General features: G+C 48.9%; 1 protein-coding gene across 1 annotated transcript in view; it reads right to left on the bottom strand.

Moving 5' to 3' along the window:
- Window positions 1-20,449, bottom strand: part of LOC112122840 (deleted in malignant brain tumors 1 protein-like) — a gene marked incomplete at its 5' end in the record, with an annotated part of 128,498 nt that overhangs the window by 34,194 nt on the left and 73,855 nt on the right. Inside the window, 2 exons of the mRNA XM_029914048.1 lie at window positions 11,453-11,756; window positions 15,335-15,354. Of these exons, the coding sequence (XP_029769908.1) occupies window positions 11,453-11,756; window positions 15,335-15,354 (324 nt within the window). The remainder of the gene's footprint in view (window positions 1-11,452; window positions 11,757-15,334; window positions 15,355-20,449) is intronic.

Genomic DNA, 20,449 nt, shown 5'->3' with positions numbered 1-20,449 from the left:
CAGCTGCTACTCTTCGGCCACACAGCTCTGAAGGCAGCAGTGCAGAAGTAAGGGTGGTATGGTATGGTATGGTATGGTATTGCCACCCTTACTTCTGCACTGCTGCTGGCGGGGCGCAGCCTTCAGAGCTGGGCGCCCGGCCAATAGCTGCCACTCTCTGGCCACCCAGCTCTGAAGGCAGTGCACAAGTAAGGGTGGCAATACTGCAATCTCACTAAAATAACCTTGTGACCTGCTCCCCCCACCCCCCGCAACTTCCTTTTGGGTCAGGACCCCCAATTTGAGAAATGCTGGTCTCCCCTGTGAAATCTGTATAATATAGGGTAAACGCACACAAAAGACCAGATTTCACCGGGGAAGACCAGATTTCATGGTCCGTGACACATTTTTCATGGCCGTGCATTTAGTAGGATCCCAACTATGGGAATTGTGATGTATTTGCCTTGGTGTGATATGGATAATTGGCCAGGCAGGTTTTGTGTGGGTGCAGGATGTGAAAGCCATGGGGCAGACAGGAGAGGTGGGAGAGAGGGAAAGTGGCAAAGCAGCTGAGATGATTACTGACTGGTAAAGTGGGGCCTTTCAACATCCAACCAGTGCTTGCCTGGAAGGGGAAGGGTCATTATGCAGGCTAGTCCATGTGAACATTGCCCTAACACAGACTCTGGGCAACTTTACAGCAGCTGTGTCTGGGCAGCAGAACTCGCAACTGCGGTGATGAAGTGGGAATTCTGTGTAATATTCTGTGTAATAGCCTCCTAGCGGGATTGGGAGAATCTGCAGTCGCCTACCTTGATGATGTGGCCATCTTTTCTGATTCATGGGCAGAACACCTGGAGCATCTGCAAAAAGTCTTCAAGCGCATAAGGGAGGCAGGACTAACTGTTAAGGCTAAAAAGTGTCAAATAGGCCTAAACAGAGTGACTTACCTTGGACACCAGGTGGGTCAAGGAACTATCAACCCCCTACAGGCCAGTGTGGATGCTATCCAAAAATGGCCTGTCCCAGTGTCAAAGAAACAGGTCCAATCCTTCTTAGGCTTGGCCGGATATTACAGGTGATTTGTACCGCACTATAGCCAAATCGCCGCCCCACTAACAGACCTAACCAAAAAAACCCCCAAAAAACAGCCAAATGCAGTTCAGTGAACTAAAGAGTGTCAGAAGGCCTTTAGCCAGCTTAAGGTGACACTCATGTCTGACCCTGTGCTAAGAGCCCCAGACTTTAACACACATTTCCTAGTAACCACAGATGCATCCGAGCGTGAAGTGGGAGCAGTTTTAATGCAGGAAGGACCGGATCAAAAATTCCATCCTGTCGTGTTTCTCAGCAAAAAAACTGTCTGAAAGGGAAAGCCACTGGTCAATCAGCTAAAAGGAATGTTACGCCATTGTGTACGCTTTGAAAAAGCTATGCCCATACGTGTGGGGATGGCGTTTCCACCGGCAAACCGATCATGCTGCACTGAAGTGTCTTCATACCATCAAGTACAATAACAAAAAACTTCTTCGATGGAGTTTAGCTCTCCAAGATTTTGATTTTGAAATACAACACATTTCAGGAGCTTCTAACAAAGTAGCTGATGCACTCTCCCGTGAAAGTTTCCCAGAATCAACTGGTTAAAATTGTCCTTAAAATGTGGAAAATATTGTTAGGTTTTATATAATCAGTAGTATATCTAGAGGTTCATGTGTCTTATTAATTTTGTTTTGTCCTAGAGCTCCAGGAAGAAATCACAGCCAGTGTGGAGCAGGCTGTCCAGCGCCATCTGTGATTTGCGGGGGGCGTGTCATAAACGTATAGCTAAGGGTAGCATAAAATCCCTCCTTACCTGTAAAAGGTTAAGAAGCTCAGATAAGATACTTTCACATCTGGGGAGGGGGGAAAAAGGCTTTGTTTTGTGCTCTATGGGTATTCTCTGGGGAGACAAAGGGAGAGACCAAGGGTATGTCTACATTATGAAATTAGGTCAATTTTATAGAATTCGATTTTTTAGAATTCGATTTTATACAGTCTATTGCGTATATCCACACTAAGCGCATTAAGTCGGCGAAGTGCATCCTCACTACCATGGCTAGCATCGACTTACGGAACCGTGCACTGTGGGTAGCTATCCCGCAGTCTCTGCTGCCCATTGAAATTCTGGGTTAAGCTCCAAATGCCTGATGGGGCAAAAACTTTGTCGCAGGTGGTTTTGGGTACATATCGTCAGGCCCCCCCCTCCCTCCTTCTGGCAGACAATTGTATCGCGCCTTTTTTCCGGGGTCCCATCCGGTGGACCCGCTCAGCCTGCTGCCTGCCTGGATGATCGGAACCCAAGGCAGACAGTGGGCTCAGCTGCTGGCTCCTGCCAGACGGGCTCCCGCTCAGCCCCACTCAGCTGGCAGACCTCAGTGAGGTCGATCAGGGGTGCCTAGACAGACATGGCTATCCTCCTCTTACAGCACCGAATGGGAGTGACTCCAGGTCATTTTCTTCTTTAAGTTTCATCTCATGGAGATTCAGTCCTGCCTGGAATATCATGCGAGCTGGAGGCTTCTGCCTCAGGCTGCTCTCCCAGCCGGCAGCACCACATGGTCGCACCTAGCCCTATTATTTAACTCATAATTGATATAATTCAAAGTAAAATTTCACAGCGCAGTCTGTTCTAAGACTAAATATGCAGGAGGGGAGTCAGAAAAAGGAACAGTAACCTGTTTCTGCCCAGTTTCAAACCAGGGATGTTTCCCGTGTTAGGTGAACGTGATAACCACTACACTACAGGGCGTCTCTTTTTTTTGCCATAGTCTTTGCCGAATGCACAGGAATGTTTTCTCTAGCTACAGAAGCTACCTAATGCAATGTCACAAAGCGGTCATGCCCCCGCCCAAGGCTGACATAGCGCGGAGTGCATGTGACACAGCAATCTGGCTCGGGCAGGATCGCTAGCAAGGCGTGATACTTTTGCTATTAATCAAACACAACAATTCTTTCTTGGCCTCTGCCACTGAATGTCTCCATGCATTACGCTGTGCCCCATCAGTGCGGGAGGACTGCATGAGCTCGGAAAACAGGTCATTGCGAGTGTGTTTTTTTCACCTTCTAATCTGTGATAACCTCAGGGACAGAGATAATAGGGGAAACGTAGAAACATTCTGGAGGGACTGCATGGTCACCAGTGCTGCTGAGTTTGCCATGCTGGCCAAACAGGAAATGAAATTCAAAAGTTCCTGGGGATTTTCCTGTGTACCTGGCTAGTGCATCTGAGTTCAAACTGCTGTCCAGAGCGGTCACAATGGAGCACTCTGGGATAGCTCCTGGAGGCCAATACCGTCGAATTGCATCCACAGTACCCTAAATTCGACCCAGCGATGTCGATTTCAGCACTAAGCCCCTCATCAGGGAGGAATACAGAAATCGATTTTAAAAGCCTTTAAGTCGACAAAAATGGCTTCGTCGTGTGGACGGGTGCAGTGTCAAATCGATCTTACGCTGCTAAATTCGACCTAAACTTGTAGCGTAGACCAGGGCCAATCAAGTAATCCAGCTCCTACTGAAATAATACATCTAATATTACAGAAATAGTAAGTAATAGCAAGGAAATGTGTTAGAGTATCTTTTGTTTTAGCTTGTGAATTTTCCCTGTGCTAAGAGGGAGGTTTATCCCTGCTTTTGTAACTTTTAAGTTTTGCCTAGAGGGGAATCCTCTGTGTTTGGAATCTTTTTGTTACCCTGTAAAGTTATCTTCCATCCTGATTTTACAGAGGTGATTCTTTGATCTTTTTTTAAGAACCTGATTGTTTTTCAGCGTCCTAAAGACCCAGGGGGGTTGATCTGTGCTCACTTTGTAACCAATTGGTGAGGATATTATTCTCAAGCCTCCCCAGGAAAGGGGGTGTAGGGGTTTGGGGGGATATTTTGGGGACGGTAGGGCTCCAAGTGGCCCTCCCTGAATGTTTGTTTAAATCACTTGGTGGTGGCAGCGATACTAAGGGCAAGGAAGGAATTTGTGCTTTGGGGAAGTTTTAAACTAAGCTGGTAGAAATAAGCTTAGGGGGTCTTTCATGTGGGTCCCCACATCTGTACCCTAGAGTTTAGAGTGGGGAGGGAACCCTGACAACTATCCTTATAGTTAGAAAGTTTTTGCTAATGTAACCCTTCTGCCCATCTAAGTTGGCAGCAACAAGGGCCGGGTTCTGTATCTAGGGGTTCCGTTTCAATAACGCAATGCAAAACCGGCTCGAGCCCCCACCCAGTGACCTGGGACAATTACATACCACCCCCTGGGTACCTCTAAGAGGCAATACTTCCCCTCTCGCAAGCACGGAGTCTGAGTGTAGCAGAAAATGTTTAATAACATGAGGTAAACGACATCAGCATAAAATTGGAAAAACACCACAAACAGGATTCATAACATAAACCATGAGCAAAACCCACCCCAGCAAATTGGGCTGTGTCCTTTCCCTTTGGTTCTTGAATCCAGCAACCCAAAAATCACCCAGAGTCCCCAAAGTCCGACACCCCCAAAGTCTCTTGGGTCCAGCAACCACCCAAAAGTCCAACAACCCCCAAAGTCTCTGTCCCTGGTCAGTGCAGCCCCAGAGTAAAAGGGGGGGGCACGCAGGGTGTTAAGGGGCACCTTACGTGATCTGAGGCTGGCCAGCCGTCTGTTTCTCCGTGGGGGTTCCGCCGCAGCCTTCACCACGAGCCAGTCCACTTTCCTGCCATCCCACGAACTGCTCCGCTCTACAAGCTGCTCCGCTCCACTCCGCTGCGCTCACCGACCTGTGAGCCGTTCCAGCCGCCCCCGCAAACAGCTCCACTCGCCGTTCCTTGGGCCACCCAACCGGCCCCGCAAGGCTCCGCGCCGCTCGCTGCTCCTCCAGTCGTCCCCACAAATTGCTCCGCCAGCTGCTGAGCAATATAGCTTCAGGCTCCCCCACTAGTTAACACAGCACTCAGTGATCTCAGCTCTAAATAACTTTAGCTCTTTTGTGATGTCAGCTCTTAGCAATTTTAGCTCACAGTATAGTAGGGGAGCCCCAGTGCTGGTGCACCATTGGCCCAAAGTGAATTCAGCTCAGCAGCCTGTAACTAGACTCCTAATGGAATCAAAGATAGCTCTGACATTTAACAGTGGAGAGAGGAGCTAATGCAACTGGTGTTTCAAACCCTCAGAGGGGGCCCATGCCATCAGGTACAAATACCTGTCCCCATCCTCTCTCAATTCACTGGGTTTTGTAACCCATGCCCCTTGTCAAGCAATTGCTACTTAGGTAATGGTGAAGGACTCACTCAGTCCTTCTGTCATACAACAGTTCCACTGGCCTTGATTCACAGAATCAGGGTAAAAAACTTTATTCTTCCTGCCCCAATAACAGAGAAACTGGGGATCCCACACCAGCCAAAGTAACCACTTTCAGTTGCTGTTGTTTCATGCCAGGCGAGTGGGTGTGCCTATGCAAACAAGATTAGCCCCTGGAGTTCTTTTCCACACTCGCCATAATTCACCACCAGATGTCAGGGTAGAGCTCATCCTGACTCTGCTTACATCAGAGTGGGGAGGGAACCCTGACAACTATCCTTATAGTTAGAAAGTTTTTGCTAATATCTGATCTGTCTCTCCCTTGCTGCAATCTAAGGGCTTGGCTACACTTACATTTTATAGTGCTCTAACTTGCTGGCTCATGGGGTGTGAAAAATCACCCCCCTGAACGCAGCAAGTCAGAGCATGCTTTAAAATCCTAGTGTAAACAGTCTCCGAGTGCTGAGAGACGTGCTCCCAGCGCTCTGAGCTAATCCCCTCATGGAGGTGGATTACCAGGAGCACTGGGAGAGCTCTCTCCCAGCGCCTGTGCGTGACCACACTCGTGCTTCAAAGCGTTGCCGTGGGAGCATTCCCGTGACAGTGCTTTGAAGTTTCCAGTGTAGCAATCCCCTAAGTGGATTACTTCTTGTCCTACCTACCCATCGTAGAGAGAGCGAGCCCAAAACTGGACACAGTGCTTCAGTTGAGGCCTCACCAGTGCTGAATAAAGCAGGACATTTACCTCCTCTGTCTTACATATGTCAATTCTGTTAATAAAATCCAGAATGACATTTCCTGTTTTCAAAACAGCATCACCCATTTCAGTCTCTGATTCAATATAACCCCAGAACATTTTCTGCAGTACTGCTGACTAGTCAGTTATTCCCCATTTTGGATTTTTTGCATTTGATTTTTCCTTCCTAAGGGTACGTCTTCACTACCCGCCGTATCGGCGGGTAGCAATCGATTTATCTGGGATCGATATATCGCGTCTAGTTAAGACGCAATATATCGATCCCTGAACGCGCTCACCGTCGACTCTGGAACTCCACCAGAGCGACCGGCGGTAGCGCAGTCAACGGGGGAGCTGCGGCCGTCGATCCCGCACCATTTGAACCCCAGGTAATTTGATCCAAGATACTTCGACTTCAGCTACCCTATTGGCGTGGCGGAAGTTGCGTATCTTGGATCGATTCCCCCCCCCCCCTAGTGTAGACCAGCCCTAAGTCTAGTACTTTGTATTTGTCTTTACTGAATTTTAATTTACTGATTTCAAATCAATTCTCCAATGTATCAAGGTCATTATGAATTCTAATACTCTCATCCAAAGAGCTTTTGACCCCTCCCAGGTTTGTGTCATCCACACATTTTATGAGTTTATTCTCTACTCCAACATCCAAATCATTAGTGAAAATATGCAATAGTACCAGGCCCAGGAGAGTGATATTATTTATGTATCCATAGGAACACAGTGACCAGAGAGAAAAGTGTTAAAGGAACTAAATGCCAACAGGCATATGTCTTACCTAATCCTCAGCACTTCCTTCAAAACCTGGGCTGGCCTCACCTATCCCAGGTACCCTTGCTTCTGGGGACTGGGTTTCAATCTCCTTCCCTGCAGACCCTGCCTCTCTCTCTCTGTTCATCAGGGCTCCCCTTTTGATAGTTCCCAAGCTCTTTGTTTAATTTTCCCACATGAAGGGCCCCTCCCCTCTCCCAAGCTAGGTGGGTTGTGCCCGGCTTGGTCAGAGGTAAAAGTTCAAAGGCCTTGACACCTGTATTGTCACTTAAGTACCAGTGACTGGGTTCTCTGTAGCCATTGTCTGCCTTGCTGGGGCATCTGGGGAGCTCCAGCAGGAGTTACTTTTTGAACTCTGGTAGGAAATGGTAAAACAGGAATAAAAGAAACAGAGGTGCACATAATATACATAAAAATACAGATATCTCCCATGGTCTTCGCAGGGGTCATAGTGGACAAGCAACTGAACTAGAGCTCCCATGGTGATGCTGTGAAAAGGCTGAGGTGATCCTTGGAGGTTTAAACAAGTGAACAGTGAGAAGAACTGGCTGAAATGCAGGATTTCCAGCTCACAGGAAATTTTGCTATTTCAAAACTTCCTGTGAACCAGAAATCCTCTCAAAAATTTGTTCTGGAAAGACCAATGCACGGAGTGTCCTACATGAAATTTGCTCCCAGGGAGACCTGCAGATGCTGAGTGACACTGACATTCTTGTCAGTTTCACCAGTGCTAAGAGAAAAACAAAAATGTCAATTTCTCTCAGATGCTGCTGGGGCTCCCAGGGTCTGTGGCTCTTGGGCAGCCTCACCATGCAGGCTGCCTTGGACTAGGGACCCCGGGATTCCAGACTCCTGGGCCAGCTGGTGTCCCAAATAGCCCACTGGCCTGGGAGTCTCAAAGCTCTGGGGTCCCCAGTCTGAGCTGCAGTTCCTGGGAATCGGGATCCCATCCCAGGATTTCTAAATTCCCTGCTGTGGAGCAGGGAGCTGCTCCTGGTTAAAGCTGGGATTCCCTTTTCCATGGCAGGGTTGCCCTGGAGATGCAGATTATAGAGCACCAGGGTCTCTGGTGCTGGGGCAGTCTACATGGTGCAGCTATCCCAGAGCAGCTGATCTGAGAAGACTGGGGTACCTGGCCTCAAGGCAGTTGGCATGGCAGGGCTGGCTGGACCCCCCCAAGCAAGCTGGCACTTAACCATGCAGGTTTCTGCCACAAAACTGCCTGTGGTCTGGAGAAAGTTCATTGCACCCGACTCACTTTCATGGGAAATGTCGAGTTCAACAAACCAGCATTTTCCAATGAAGCTCTATTTTGTTGGATAATTTCTGACCAGGGACGTGATTTTACCTCTGTGTACAGCATGGTGAGACCGATACTGCATGCAGCTGTGCTGTCCACATTTTAAGAAGGATATTAAAAAAAATGGAATGGGTGCAGATGTAGAAGCTCTTTACACCAATATTCTACATGACGATGGACTACAAGCTGTCAAGAACAGTATCCCTGATGAGGCCATGGCACACCTGGTGGCTGAGCTTTGTGACTTTGTCCTCACCCACAACCATTTCAGATTTGGGGACAACTTATACCTTCAAGTCGGTGGCACTGCTATGGGTACCTGCATGGCCCCACAGCATGCCAACATTTTTATGGCTCACTTAGAACAACGCTTCCTCAGCTCTCGTCCCCTAGTGCCCCGCCTCTACTTGCACTACATTGATGACATCTTCATCATATGGACCCACGGGAAGGAGGTCCTTGAAGAATTCCACCATGATTTCAACAATTTCCACCCCACCATCAACCTCAGCCTGGACCAGTCCACACAAGAGTTCCACTTCCTGGACACTACAGTGAAAATAAGCGATGGTCACATAAACACCACCCTATACCGGAAACCTACTGACCGCTATACGTACCTACATGCCTCCTGCTTCCATCCAAGACACATCATACGATCCATTGTCTACAGCCAAGCCCTAAGATACAACCGAATTTGCTCCAACCCCTCAGACAGAGACAAACACCTACAAGATCTTTATCAAGCATTCGTAAAACTACAATACCCACCTGGGGAAGTGAGGAAACAGATTGACAGAGCAAGATGGGTACCCAGAAATCACCTACTACAGAACAGGCCCAACAAGGACAATAACAGAACAGCACTGGCCATCACGTACAGCCCCCAGCTAAAACCTTTCCAGCACATCATCAACGATCTACAACCTATCCTGGAAAATGATCCCTCACTCTCACAGACTTTGGGAGGCAGGCCAGTCCTCGCTTACAGACAGCCCCCCAACCTGAAGCAAATACTCACCAGCAACTACACACCACACCACAGAAACATTAACCCAGGAACCAATCCCTGTAACAAACATCGTTGCCTACTCTGTCCCCATATCTACTCTAGCGACACCATCAGAGGACCCAACCACATCAGCCACACCATCAGGAACTCATTTACCTGCACATCTACTAATGTTATATACGCCATCATATGCCAGCAATGCCCCTCTGCCATGTACATTAGCCAAACCGGACAGTCTCTACATAAAAGAATAAATGCACACAAATCGGACATCAGGAATGGTAACATACAAAAGCCAGTAGGAGAACACTTCAATCTTCCTGGACAGTCTATAACAGATTTAAAAGTAGCCATACTTCAACAAAAACACTTCAGAAACAGACTTCAAAGAGAAACTGCAGAACTAAAATTCATTTGCAAATTTAACACCATTAATTTGGGCTTGAATAGGGACTGGGAGTGGCTGGCTCATTACAAAAGCAGCTTTGCCTCTCCTGGAATTGACACTTCCTCATCAATTATTGGGAGTGGACTACATCCACCCTGATCGAATTGGCCCTGTCAACACTGGTTCTAAACTTGTGAGGTAACTCCCTTCTCTTCATGTGTCAGTATATAATGCCTGCATCTGTAACTTTGACTCCATGCATCTGAAGAAGTAGGTTTTTTACCCACGAAAGCTTATGCCCAAATAAATCTGCTAGTCTTTAAGGTGCCACTGGACTCCGTGTTGTTTTTGTGAATACAGACTAACACGGCTACCCCCAATACTCAGGACCCATATGTAAATCTGTGGTAGAGATCATCCTCGAATGGAGAATCACTGAAGATGATGATCATGATGATGATGATGATGATGATGCAACCAATGAGAATGTGGGTCTACAGACAACAGCCTATTTCACTGTGCATCCCTGATTCACTCCCTGGGCACCATCCAGCCTGTGCAATGACTGAGGCAGAGATCTGGGCAGAGGAGAATGTTTTGGCAAAGTCTGGTATTAATCCAACCGGAAATGAAAAGTGAAAGCTGGATGAGAAGGAATTGAGAGGGACTAGATGGCTGAGGTAATATCCTTATTACCACTATTGTTGGCGAAAGAGACAAGCTTCTGTGCTTACATACAGCTCTTCTCTGTAAGTTCAAAAGCTTTTCTGTCTCCCACAGAAGTGGGTCAAATAAAAGCTATTACCTCACCCACCTTGTCACTGATATCCTGGGACTAACACGCCTACAGCAACACTGCATATAAGAAGACGACTGTCACTTTTTGGAAAGTTTTCTAGTATTCTGTCAGGACAGCATCTCTCAAAAATCTCTTGGTGCAGAAACGTCTCTGTTACAATATGTGTTTGTTCTCAGTGATGTCTAATGGACAGGGCTATTTTGTAGATGGCTGGCTGCTTATTTCTGGAATAATTCTGAATGGGCCCAATCCTGAGTCCTTTATCCTGCTTCTACTCAGTCTGTACAAAGCAAACTCACATTACAGGCAATAGCTGCCTGCCTGAGTAAGGAGCCCTGGGTTTGGCCCTATGAGCTGGCCCTGCACCTCTATCCAGGGAAGATGGGGATTAGTGATGATATTATTCCTACTAAATGTTAAAAAGAGAGAAGTTAAAAATAAAACATGTAATTGGTCTGTAGCTGTAATGTTAACTATTGAGTTACAACAAATGACTCCATAATATGATATTCCTGAGCTGTGTAGGGTTGAGGTATATTTTTGGCTGAGCTCTCTATTCTACCCTAGATCTACAGGGTAGCAGAGATTGTGAAATTTTCTATTACTGGTTGGTCCAAAATGTGAGAAGTAACAGAGCAGACGGGGGAGTGCTCTCAGCTAAATCTAATTCTGGCCAAGCTGAGAGAATCTGCCCATTCCTCGGTCACCCTATGAGGGTGGCAAAGGGGCTACACAAGTGCCCCAGATGCTGTACCTCTGCGGTTGGGTGTCTGGGTCTGGGTTTTACCACGAGGGTAACGTTTTCAAAAGTGTCTCAGCAACTTAGGAGCCTAAGTGACATTTTCCTTTTCCATTTTCTCTCCTATCTGCATTTTTAGACACATTCAGAGGGAAAGGGAAAGGAAAGACGTGGCATTGAAGCAACTGGAAATGAGATAATGAAAACGCTTCACAGTCACACAGGGGGATCCTCAGTGGCCAGTGACATGAACAGTAATAATTACAGCTCAGTAATTACAATCATTACAGGACTTGCTCTGATTTTTGTTCATTTCTCGTTAGGGTCACAGGCACACAACACCCTCTGGGTTCAAGCCCTTTTGTCTCAGGGGATTTGCCTTTCAGGACTGAGCTGGCTGATTCTTACCTGAACAGGTCACTCCAGCATCCTCTCCATGAATGCAGTCACTCTGACCCCATCCCTCGTTCCCGCAGTGCCAGAGAGCAGACTCGGTACCATCACAGGCAACTTCATCCAGCCAAATTGGTCCAGATCCTGCTCCAAAATGAGCCCGGCGAGGGACACTGACAGCATCTCCACATCCCAACTGCTTACAGACAACCCCAGCATCTGCCATGTCCCAGCGATCACTGCACACCGTCCCCCACTGATCCTGGTGTTTAACCTCCACTCTCCCGGCACAGGGGCTACCTCCATCCACCAGCCTGAGCTCATCAGCACCTTCAAAGAGAGACACAGAGCAGGGTCAGAGCGAGCAGGAAGCCCCCTCCCCAGTGTTATCACAGCAGAGTCCGTGCCCGGCAGCAGGGGATCCGCGCCCAGAGCCAGGAGAATGGGACATGCCCAGAGCTGCCTCATGGCTCCACCTTCTCACATCTCAGGGCCTCACACTCGGGGCTGTCGGTGCTGCAGCTTTTGCCGTTTTATCCCCACTCTGGCAATTTGGGGTGTTTTTACCTGTCCCACAATAAGATGATAAAAGGCGCCAACTCACAGAGTTTCCCTTATTCCAAATGGCGCCATCTCCTGTCACTGTCACTGGGGCTGAAGCCAGCGAGATGCCGCCATCTCCCTACAGTCTGTTGGTGTGTGGGAGTGAGGCCGCCCTGAGTAAAGCTGGCTGCCACTTCCCACTAAAGCCCGCGGGGAACACGGCTGTCTCTGTATGGCTGAGGGGGCTGAAAAGGACCCAGGGACCGTGAGGGGCAGCAGAGACCCAGTGAAAGGAGGATGGGGAGAGTGAGGAGAGCAGGGCACTGGGGGGACAGGAGGCAGATTCAAGGGTTGCAAGGGAATGGGGTAAAGCCGATGAGTCGGCCGGAAGGAGGGGTGGGGAGGGGGTTCTGGAGCCAGGGGAGAAAAGAGGGTGGGGAAAGGAGAGAGTCTGTAGCAGGGGGCAGGAGTGACAGAGTGGAGGGTCTGGAAAGGGCGGTAGGAAGGGGCAGGAGCATGGAGGTGGGTCTGGAGTGGGGGTGGCAAAGAGGTCAGAAAGCAGGGGCAGGAGGGAGAAGTGGGGAGGGGAGGGGTGTCTGCAGTGGAGGTTAACAGGGAAGCAGGACAGAGAGTCAGAAGGGAGGGGAGGGGACAGGGATCTGAAATTGGGGCAGGAGGGAGGAGTGGAGATGGAGCACAGGATGGTCTGGACGGGGGAGCAGGAAGCATGGGGCTAGAGGGGGTTATTGAGCAGGGGGCAGGAGGGAGGGGAGGAGAAGGGTGTTTAGAGAAGGGGGTCTGCATGGAGAGAAGTGGGGATCTTATAAGGGAGGAAGGAGGAGGGAGGGGTGGGGAAGGGTGAACTTGTGGGGGAAGGAGGGAGAGGGTCTGAAGCAGGGCAGCAAGAGGGTGAGGAGCGGGTGTGGAACAGAGGATCGGAGGTAGCCTGGATCAGGGGCACATGAGGGAGTATTCGGGAGGATGGAGGAGTTGGGATGGAGGAGGGGAGTCTGGTGCTGGTGGACAGGAGGTAGGGGAGGGGTTCTGGAGCAGGGGAACAGGAGGGAGTATTGGGGAGGGGAATGGAGTCTGGAGTAGGCAGGGGATGGGGTCAGAAGTGGGAAGGGGCAGGAGTGAAGGAGAGACGGGGAGGAGAAGGGAGGGCACTCTAGAAGGGGGGCAGTGCTTCCCAGCCTCAGGCAGAGAAGTTGCGGGGGTGGGGAGGGGAAGCAGGGAAGTGTTGCTGTTTGCTAAAGACTAAATGAATCCTGGTGTGTTTATGATGACACTGTAGTTGATATCAATGGTTGATGTCAGTGTGAAGATCTCCAGTGTCTCTGTCTGTAACTCACCCCTGACCAGTAACAGAAGTTCTGGGTGTGAGTGGGAACCACGCTACATGAATTAGCTCAGTGGCTGTGAAGCTATTTCCCAGTCAGTCCTTTGTCTGTCAGAGGAACTGAACCAGGAGGGGAGAGCGAAGGCAGTGCTGGGCAATGGGCGGCAGTTCCCGGCTCAGGGGTGAGGGGAGGGTAAGTGCAGTCTCCAGCTGAGCAGCCAGGGGGAGTCATGTAGTTTGGGTGCATTAAATGGTGACTTTTCAGCCTGCGATTCTCACCCCCACTCTGGCAGCGGAGTAGAGGGGAGTTGAACAGTTCAAAGATAGACTGAGAAACAAGACCAGATGGTTTTTATAGTCTCATGTTTTTTGATCTGTGGCCCTTGGGCAATACTGCTCCCCACCGGAGCTTCCTCTCCGCACCTGCCCCAGCAAGACAGGTGCCATCCCTGTGTGGGCTGGGCCCTGCCATTTCAGCCCAAGAGCAGCTCATGGGGATTCAGCTAAATCGACTGGGCACAGGACTGAGCTAACCCACAATGGCCTCTCTTGAACTGAAATCGGCGCAACCACACGGACACGAGCGCCACAGGCCCCAACACTCAGAAAAGGAAAGTGATGCTTAAAAGGAAAGTAGCTACCTACACATTTCTCTCTTCCACTGGTCTCCATAGGTGCTGGAACTAGGGGTGCTGGGGGTGCTGCCGCACCCCTTGGCTTGAAGTGGTTTCCATCATGTACAGGGTTTACAGTTTGGCTAAATGCTCTCAGCGCCCCCACCATACAAATTGTTCCAGCCCCCCTGCTGGACTCTTCCCACCCACCTCCCCTGGGCTCTTCCTCCCTTCTCTGCTCCCTTTTCTACCTGGCCTCTCTGCCCTGCATCCACAGGCTGCTCCTTCCCCAGGTAAGCACCAGACCCTCCCCCCACTCCCTGCCATTGACTTTTCCCCCAGAATCAGCTCTGAGTTCCACCCCCTGCCCCAGTTGTCTTTAGAGCTGTTTGTATCTCTGGGGGTTGTGGAGAGGCAAAGCTGGCTGCTGGGAGAGAGGCAGTTAACAGGGAATGAGAGGAGAGATCACTGGGAGATTGGCTGGGAGAACTGGTCCCCAGGACAGGGTTTGAAGAGCCAGGACTGTCCCTGTAACTGGGAGCAAGTACGGGCATCATTATAAAGCCCATGAGTTACGGCTACATGTCAAGCACCACTATGACCCCTGGAACAGGCTGGTTGCAGCAGTGGATGGCTGAGCTGGGGACACCATGTTTATAGAGCCTTCATGGAGCTCAGAGAACAGTGCAGTTCACACCAGTACGTGGCCAGCCCATCCTGCTCCTTCAATGCCGAGCAAATACTAAATACTTCTTTTGCTGCAATCCACAGGGAAGGTTATTCAGGTGCCACTCTGTTCAATCCAGTCCCAAAGGAAACCCCTTGGGCCTGGTCTGCACTAGGAAAAAGGGGCTTTTTTCAATCGAGTTAATTCAGCGACGTTCACTTGGGCAGGACCCAAGGCTGTAACACTGCTCTAACTAAGGCCTGGTCTACACTACGACTTTAATTCGGATTTAGCAGCGTTAATCCGAATTAACCCTTCACCCGTCCACACTACAGAGCCAGTTAATTCGAATTAAAGGGCACTTAAAATCGATTTCTGTACTCCACCTCGACGAGCGGAGTAGCGCCTAAATCGATTTTGTTAATTCGAATTAGGGTTAGTGTGGCCGCACACCACCGAATTACTGTGGTTAAATTAATGGGGTAGTGTGGCCGCACACCACCGAATTAATGTGGTTAAAAACCGAATTAATGTGCTTAGTGTGGCCGCGCACAATCGAATTTATACAACCTGTTTCCCAAATTCGAATTATCTAAATTCGGATTAATCCCGTAGTGTAGACATACCCTAAGTGCACACACAGATCTGTTTCCCTGCACACAGTAGAAACTAACAACAGCCGGCAGTTTCCTTGTTCAGAAATCCTCCAGCCTGCCCCTCCAGCGAGCTCCAACAGGCTTTGTTTCTTTGCTCCCTTCCAGTATCCCAGTCACAACTCCTTCTCCTGGCTTCTCCCTCCAACAGACATAGTCTGATGCCAGTATCCTGGCCCCTGCATTGGCAACAAGGGAAACCCCTGGCTTAGCTCTGCCCTGCCCATGTGCCCAGTGACTTTTTCAGTAGTCCCCACTGTCTGCAGCTGTTTAACTACATAAAGGATCTTTATTGCTCCATCTGTTGAGCCTAAGAGAGAGTGCTTGGCCCAGCCATTGGCTTTCATGAGGTTTGTGATTGTATTTGGATTGAACACTCCCTGATGGCAGCCATCAGCCCCCGTCTGGATAACCAGAGCCAGATTTCCAATTAGGCACAGTAGGCACGTGCCATGGGGCACCGGTGTTGTAGGGCACCGAAGATTGCCAAGTATGTGATTTTCTTGCTGTCAGTTGCCGGTGGTTTTTTTTAGCAGTTGCGATTTGTGGTATTTTGGGCTATTTTATTGCCCTATTGCTGCTGCCCGCACTGCTCAGGAGTTCTTGGGAGGGAGGGAGCCTCCTGATCTGCCCCACGCCCTGCCAAGATGTCCCACAAGCCCCTTGTCTCATGTCGTGCCCCATCCCCTTAGGTGACAATTACAGCATGTGCAGAATTCTTGTCTGAGGGAGGCAGAATTTTTTGTGTGTGTGTATGTGTGTGTGTGTGCAGAAAATGTGCTGCAGTTCTGCCTTTCTTCCACCAGAGGCCGCTGAGGCGCCAGAACAGCCTGAGCTGGCTGAGGCTGACTGGTCCATTGGGCAGCAGCAAACACCTAGCAGGCGGGTGGTGGGTGCATTTTTTCCTCAAGTGAAAAGTCACAGCAGCCAACTTGGAGCCAGGTTAGGAGGCAGAGTGGGCCACACAGGGCTGCTGGGGGTCACAGGACCACATGGGGATACTGGAGGCTCCAGGCAGGGCCACATGGGAAGGGGGCGGGGGGGCTCCAAGCTGGGCCACATGGTGAGGGGAAGGGGCGCTGAAGATGCTGTGCCTAGGGGCGCATAAGGTGTAAATCCAACCCTGAGGATAACAATCACATTTGCATACGGAAATGCATATCTTATATTTCCACTAATTCTGTGGCTCAACTTGGAATAATGACCCAAACGCAGCACCCTGAACCCTGGGGAAGTTCAGATCTGGGTCTGGGAGTGAAACTCGCACCTTTGGTCCGTCCCTGATATTTTATCACTTGTTTTCCTGGACCCCACATAATTGTACAAATTTGTTTTTCCACACAATTTAAATATGCCAATAATTGTGAAACACGATCTTCTGGCAAAGACTGACCTGGCCTCTACTCAAGGCTCAGGGAGGAGAACTGGGGCACTGAGGGAAAGGAAAAAGTAGCTACATGGTGATATCCCCTATATTGTAAACTCCCCAGTGTCACTCTGTCTGCATCATGTGAAACATACTCAAATTTCCCATAGACAATAAAAACTTTCTAGGGGATGATGCACATCAGTCCAACAAAAATACACTGAGCTGAACATGTGCTTGGCATCATTATAGGACACTCTCCACAAATAACTGCACAGTCATTTATCCCTTACCAGGAGTCACTATAGAATTCTCTGCTTTTAGGTCATGTACAGTGAAGGGTTAAAATCCACGTGCATTTTATATAACAACCTGGCATATGGATTGTGCCAGCTCTTTTCCAGACCCAAAGTCCAGAGTTTGGTCAAGAGACCAGAGGCCTAGCAAATAGTGATTAGCTAAGAGAAGCAGAATAAACAAAAGATAACCTTGCTTTGCCAAAATAAGCCTAATCAGCAAATTGCCAGGTGTTGGAGCTGAGAACTAAATAATTGTGTCTTATTCAGCGTTGCAAATTGAACAAAGAAGCCCTGTTTCGGTTGTTAGTTTATTTTGTAGGGAGATGTTGTTCCCACATATCCAACCTTGAGTTTATGACAGGTTCCCACATGTCAGTCTATGATATGGCCTCCTCCCACCTCCCTTTCCCAGGGACCAAAGCCTGTCTTAAAGGAGACAATCATTATTGCCATATACTTTCACTGTTTCTTTGCTTTAACCCCTAGGACTGTACCTGTTGGACAATCAAAGGAGTTACTTCATTCCTATGGACCCCAAATTGAAGCCAACATATATATATATATATATATATATATATATATATATATATATATAATACTAATACATTTTAGCAAAGTATTAATTAAATGTTAACTTGCAAACTTGAGACCATGGGCGGAGACATTATGTAACTTGTTAACCATTGGCTAATGTGCTATCTTGTCTTGCTGCAAAACCTATCTGGGGGTGTGGAACTGCCTACCCCGTCACTTTCCCCCACCCATAGAAAATCCATATATTCTATTGTAATCAATTGATTGACAGTGTCTCTGAGCCTAATAAGCAAGGTGACACTCCGCCAGTGCTGTGTGTAATAAACTCCTATGCTTGACCTCTACACGGTGTGAATTTATGTTCCTTCATACAGCTCTGTCATGGGCTCTAACCCCAGCACATTATAGATGGACTTCTTGGAATTTGAAATATAAACTCCTAGTAACCTGATGGACAGTCAGTTTGCTCAGGATTTTCTGGGTTCCAGCCCCCTAATCACCGCACAGTTACTGAGCTGTCTGTGAAATATACATTAGGGCAGTTTTTTCTCTAAGACAATAATTTAGATGGACATTTCTGATTATCAGCTTCAGTGTCAGTTTCTCAGGCTGGCGCAGCAGCACGGCGGGTTCCCAGGAACCAGCTACAGCTGAGCAGTTCACTGCCCTGTCAGTCACATGGATCATTCTCATCCTGTTAACCCCAGCCCAACAGGTTCCAATCACTGTATCATTTGAACTGTATCTGGGCCCACCTTAGATTGGAACCTTATTTTTAATCAGTTTTGGAGTCTTTGGGCCAGATTCACTCCCTGAATTGCCCCAACACTTGCTGCCGTAACCCATAGTCTCCCTCCCGCCCTGCCCCCCCGCACTGGTGTTGAGTCTGCCTGGAGCTGGGACACAGCTTGGCAAAGAGCCTGCAGCCCCCTCTGTGCTGGAGGAATGAGAGCAGCCCTGAAACTGGGCAGGGGGGGCTTGAGGGAATGAAACCAATATGTCCGTGAGATGCACTGATACAGAACCTCTGCCATGCAGCTTGTGCTGGTCGGGCTTCTCTAGGCTCCAGCTAGGATTCAAAGCTTCTCTGCTTCAGCAGAAACCCTGGGGGAAGGAGGCAGGGCTCCTGCAGGATAAATCTTCCTTCTGACAGAGCTTCCAGTACCCCCGTGGGCACAGGGCATTGCACACTGCACCCCAACACACACAATCACACACACACACCAGTGTGGGAGGAATCAACTCTAGGTTTATTTGGATAAATCCTGCTCACCTCAAACTTGCAGAACTTCTACTGGTTTCAGTGAGTGAATGGGGGAGTGAGGAGCCAGGACTCGGCCCTTGGAGCTGTTGGATTCTGGACCAAACAGACATTTCTGATGGATCCCAAATTATTGATGTATTTATTGGGATTTAAAACACTAAAGTGATGCCCAGCCAAGGCTCTAGGCACCCAGACACATTGATCACACACTCAAATCCCTGCAAGATTAAGTGACCATTTCAACAGGATCTTAGCCAGCCAGACACCTACAGAAACTCCTTCCCAGCCATTTCTCGTTATGTGATGCATGGCTTCAGTCCTTCCCACCCCCTCCCCAAACGAGTGTATTTTGCAGTGTGCCCAGAAGGTCACCTTATTTGAGCTATTTTGACCCAAAGGGGAGAGCAAGTTCCAGAGTCTTGGAGCCTTCACAAAGAGCACGCTGCCAGCTACTCCTCTCTTTTATAAAAGGGGGAGCCAGCTCGGGCACCCCTTCTCATGACAACTGTGGCAGTACGGCACAGGGAGAGAGGTGATCCCTCAAGGAGGCTGGTCCCAGGCCATTTAGGTCTTTATAAATCATCACCAACATCTTAACCTCCACCCAGAGCTGGGTTAGCCAGTGTAGATCCTGCAGCATGGCTGTAACATGCTCCCAGCCAGATGCCCTGCTCAGTGAGTGAGTCGCTGCCATTTGTACCACCTTTGTTCTCGGAATAGTTTTAAGTGCAGCCCCACATAGAGGTCACTGCAATAGTCCAATCTCAAGGTAACAAAAGCCTCGGTAACAGTGGCAAGATCCAATCAATCCTGAAAGGAAAAGTCACAACCTCCTAGCTAGGCACTGATGGTAAAAAGTTGACTATAAAAGTCACCACCTTCGTTCCAGTTAACCCAGCTCCCCTAGTAAAACACAGAGCAGACTTACCTGCTATGTCCTGAATTGTGAGGAGAAGAAGCCACAGCACCGGAGTGGAGAGATGTCCCTTCATTGCCAGCCTGACTTGCTGTCCCCTCCTTACACTGCACTGGCTGCACCTAAGCAACTGCCAGGCCTCCTCTGTTTCTGACAAGTGACAACAAAGCAGTGGAAGGGAAATATATAGATTCAGAGGCTGGCATCAGCTGCGGGAAGGAACCAATAGCAAACCCATCTGCCTTTTTAGTTATTATCAGTGGTTTTATCTGTGACTTTATGGAGCTAAAACATCCAAAACTAGAACCAGGTTGTGTCACTCAGATCAGCTGTTGTACAAGAGAAATTACCGAGCACCACCTGTAATATTGACAGTTGTTCTACTAATAGACCTTGGGGTTTCCTGCCTAGACCATGATCATTAGTGGTAGAGGCAGATCTTAGGACTTCCTGAGTAGGCCATGACCCCCTCTTGCAGTAGCATGAGGTCCTGCACACACCATGCCCATCAGTGCTATCAGTAGGGGGAAGACTCCTTGGAAACAAGTCTACTTGATTCTTGGGACACAGACAATTAAAGGAACAGGCACAAGGCAAGGGAAATATAGCACAGAATAATGACTGGCTGGCACCACACCTACCTCAGGCTCTTCCTAAAGGGAACTGTTACAAATACTCGGGTTAAGGGAAATGTCTTTAACTCTTTACCTTTGCATTTTCTCCCATGCTGCCCTTTATGTATGGAGAAAACTGCATGAAAAAATCTGTGCAGCCAACACCTGATCCTCCTTCGAATCCCTCCTTGAGACTCCGCTCT

This window comes from Terrapene carolina, unplaced genomic scaffold, assembly GCF_002925995.2.
Source record: "Terrapene carolina triunguis isolate 2854851 unplaced genomic scaffold, T_m_triunguis-2.0 Scaffold28924, whole genome shotgun sequence".
Taxonomy (NCBI): domain Eukaryota; kingdom Metazoa; phylum Chordata; order Testudines; family Emydidae; genus Terrapene; species Terrapene triunguis.
This window is presented reverse-complemented; position numbering and strand designations above follow the sequence as displayed.